The sequence below is a fragment of the Camponotus floridanus genome, unplaced genomic scaffold (genome assembly GCF_003227725.1).
Source record: "Camponotus floridanus strain SB8 unplaced genomic scaffold, Cflo_v7.5 scaffold187, whole genome shotgun sequence".
Classification (NCBI taxonomy): Eukaryota; Metazoa; Arthropoda; class Insecta; order Hymenoptera; family Formicidae; genus Camponotus; species Camponotus floridanus.
Genome location: NW_020229311.1, coordinates 115,798 through 119,209, shown reverse-complemented (window position 1 = coordinate 119,209; position 3,412 = coordinate 115,798). Strand labels below are relative to the sequence as shown.

Below are 3,412 nucleotides of genomic sequence, written 5' to 3'. Positions count from 1 at the left end.
TAATTATATTACAAAAATATATTATAAAACTATTTAGTTTTTTATAATAATTTAACACTTGTTTTCTCTCTCTCTCTCTCTTTCTCTCTCTCTCTCTCTCTCTCTCTCTCTATATATATATATATATATATATATACATTTAAAATAATAAAATAAAAAAAATTAATGAGTGGCGATTTTCCACACCACCCACGGGGTATCACCAATGGCGCGTTAGATTTTTTTATGTGGATCTTCGCCTAGAGCCCTATTATACCACATTGTATTGATATGAGAAAAAAATATCTACGAATAAAGGATAAAAGGAATAAGTATTCTATGATAAATAAATATTCAATGAATTATAAATTATTTTTTTATTTTTAATTTTATTTATAATATTAATAATAGTAGTAATTTTTGATCACTGTTTCCCGGCCGCCTCGTCGGCCTCGATCGCCTCTTCGGGCCCAACCGCCTCCTCGGGCCCAGCCGCCTCCTCGGGCCCAGCCGCCTCTTCGCCCTCGGTCGCCTCCTCGACCGCCAGCCCTGCCGCGCTGAGCATACCAGCGGGCACGGGCCTTCCCGCCTCCTCTTTTATTTTTTTTATTTTCTGAAGAATAAAACAAATTATTATATATATATATATATATATATATATATATATATATATATAGGGTGTCCCACCTAAAAGTGGCCATCTTTTAAACTAAAAGAAATAGACCATAATAAATATATATGAAATTAAATGGCTTTAACTGAACTTTATTGTGAGTATAGTGGTTGATTACAAACTTTATTTTTATTAAAGAACGGAGAAATATGTATAATTTTTTTATAATAATGTAGATATTTTGATATAATAAAAGTTGTAGCGCTTTGAAACGAATATAACGATGTATAATTTAATGTAAATATTTTACATATTATACGAGATTTTCCGGCTTGAAATATCGCGAGCGAAATCCACCATTTCATTTTCGGTCCTGCGATATAGCTAACTTCTGACTAGTGCATTAGAGGTTGACGTATGTCATGTTGTCATTTAATTATGATACTCAGTCAGAAGTTGGCTATATCGCAAGGCCGAAGATGAAATGGTGGACGTCGCCCGCGATAATTCAAGCCGGAAAATCTCGTATAATATGTAAAATATTTACATTAAATTATACATCGTTATATTCGTTTCAAACAGCGCTACAACTTTTATTATATCAAAATATCTACATTATTATAAAAAAATTATACATATCTCTCCGTTCTTTAATACAAATAAATTTTGTAATCAACCACTATACTCATAATAAAGCTCAGTTAAAGCCATTTAATTTCATATATATTTGTTATGGTCTATCTCTTTTAGTTTAAAAGATAAAAGGGGATGGCCACTTCTATGTGGGACACCCTGTATATATATAATTTCATTAAATATAATTTAATATAAAAAATAATGTACCATTTTTTTCCTGCTGTTGCTCCTCTCCCTGCGGCTGCGGTTGCGACGACTGCGGCGGCGGCGGCGGCGGCGGCGACGGCGGCGGCGGCTGCTGCTGCTGCTGCTGCTGCTGCTGGTGCTGGTGCTGATGCTGGTGCTGGTGCTGGTGCTGGTGCTGCTGCTGCTGCTGCTGCTGCATAAATATTTGCAGCTGATGCAACAAATGTTGCTGATGCATCGTTGGCTGCGCAGCATCTTGCAGCACCAAAGCGTCCATCTCTTCATTAATGTCTTCTATAAAATGTGAAGAAAAAAATTAAAATAGAAATTAAAGATTAAATTATTTCTTAATATCTTTGTATAAATAATGATTTACTTACGAGACATATTCGATCTGTCGCCGTGCTTGGATGAACAGACAATGAGACACACTCGGCATTTGTTTATTTGTTTCATGCCGTTTAATTTGTTTTACGCGGTTCATTTATTTCGCGGCATTTATTTTCATCAGATAATCTTGTCGCCTTGTACTATCAAGTAAACGTATTTTTTTATACGTGCTCTGAAATCTTGGTGTTCAAGAACTGTCACAATCCCGATTTGTGTGTGAGTTCTGATTATTTCAAATTTCTATATATATATATATATATATATATATATATCATTTTTCATCTTTAGCTTCTTTAATTCTTTGTTTCTGTCTATTTTTTGTTTCACAAAAATGAGTGATGAATTGAAAAAAAAATTTAAGCGAAGCTTTTCAGATGCTTGGCTCAATGATGATCGATATAAATCTTGGATACGCAAAGTACCATCCGACGATAGTCTTTATTATTGTAGTATATGCAATAAAAATTTTTCGTGCAATACACATATTTTAAGACATGTGGATTCTGCGTGTCATAAAAATAATATTAAAGAAAATAATTTAGCTTTAAATACTAATAATGTGTGTGAAAATAATAATAAAAATTCAGATAAAAAAATATCCGAAAAATATAAATTTCAAGAACAATGGCTAGAAATAGAATTATTTAAGCCATGGTTACGCAAAGTATCACATGATGAAAATTTATTTTTTTGTTCATTTTGTGATAAATCAATGAGAGGTGATTTATCGAAAATTTATCGTCACGCAGAATCCAAAGCGCATATAGAAATATGTAAAATTAAAACAGGAACAAAGAATACAAACGAAAATATAAACATGACAGATGATTCACTTTTGTCGTTTGAAGAGCGAAAAAAAATAGCAGAAATTCGATATGCTGCATTAATTGCTGATAAAAATATTTCGCATCAAACTGCAAAAGAAATTCTCAACTTTTTTCAACATATTGGAAAAGATCCTAATGTGTTAAAAAGCATGAGCATGGGCCGAACAAAATGTAAAAGCATTATTACAAATGTTTTATGCCCAGTTGAAACAGATCGTGTCGTCAATAAAATTCAGAATACAAAATTTTCAATTTTTATTGACGAAACATCTGATATAACTAATGATAAATGGATGACTTTTCTTGTTCGATACGTTGATCCAGAGACATTAGATATTCGCTCACAATTAGTTAAATTAATTGATATTGATGCCAAAGATTCAAGTGCAGAAAAGTTGTTTAAGGCATTTAAATGTGAAATGTGGAAATTACAGATTCCATTTTTAAATATCGTAGCTTTATCATGTGACAATGCATCTGTTATGACAGGAAAACATTTATCGTTTAAAAAAAAATTAGAAGAAATATGTCCACATTTATTAACGTTTTCATGCCCATGTCATTCCTCCGCATTAGCAGCGCACGCTGCATGTTCTAAAATGCCTGCATATTGCGAAGAATTTCTAAAAAAAATTGCTACTTATCTCAATAGCAGTCCAAAACGTACGGCTATTTTTCGTGAATTTTGTGAATGTTTCCAAGAAACAAATCGCAAAATATTGAAATTATGTGATACGCGCTGGCTTTCGCATTATTTATGTATCGAAAGACTTCTTGAATC

At 32.6% G+C, this 3,412-nt stretch overlaps 1 protein-coding gene across 1 annotated transcript; it reads right to left on the bottom strand.

Annotated features, from left to right (window-relative positions):
• Positions 1–403: 403 nt before the first annotated feature.
• On the bottom strand, positions 404–1,801 carry LOC112637639 (AT-rich binding protein-like). Its single transcript, XM_025407743.1, has 4 exons — positions 1,795–1,801; positions 1,531–1,708; positions 950–965; positions 404–592 (listed from the first exon to the last, which is right to left on the bottom strand). The coding sequence occupies exons 1-4, from the start codon at positions 1,799–1,801 to the stop codon at positions 404–406; spliced, it is 390 nt and encodes a 129-aa protein (XP_025263528.1).
• Between the last annotated feature and the right edge of the window lie 1,611 nt (positions 1,802–3,412).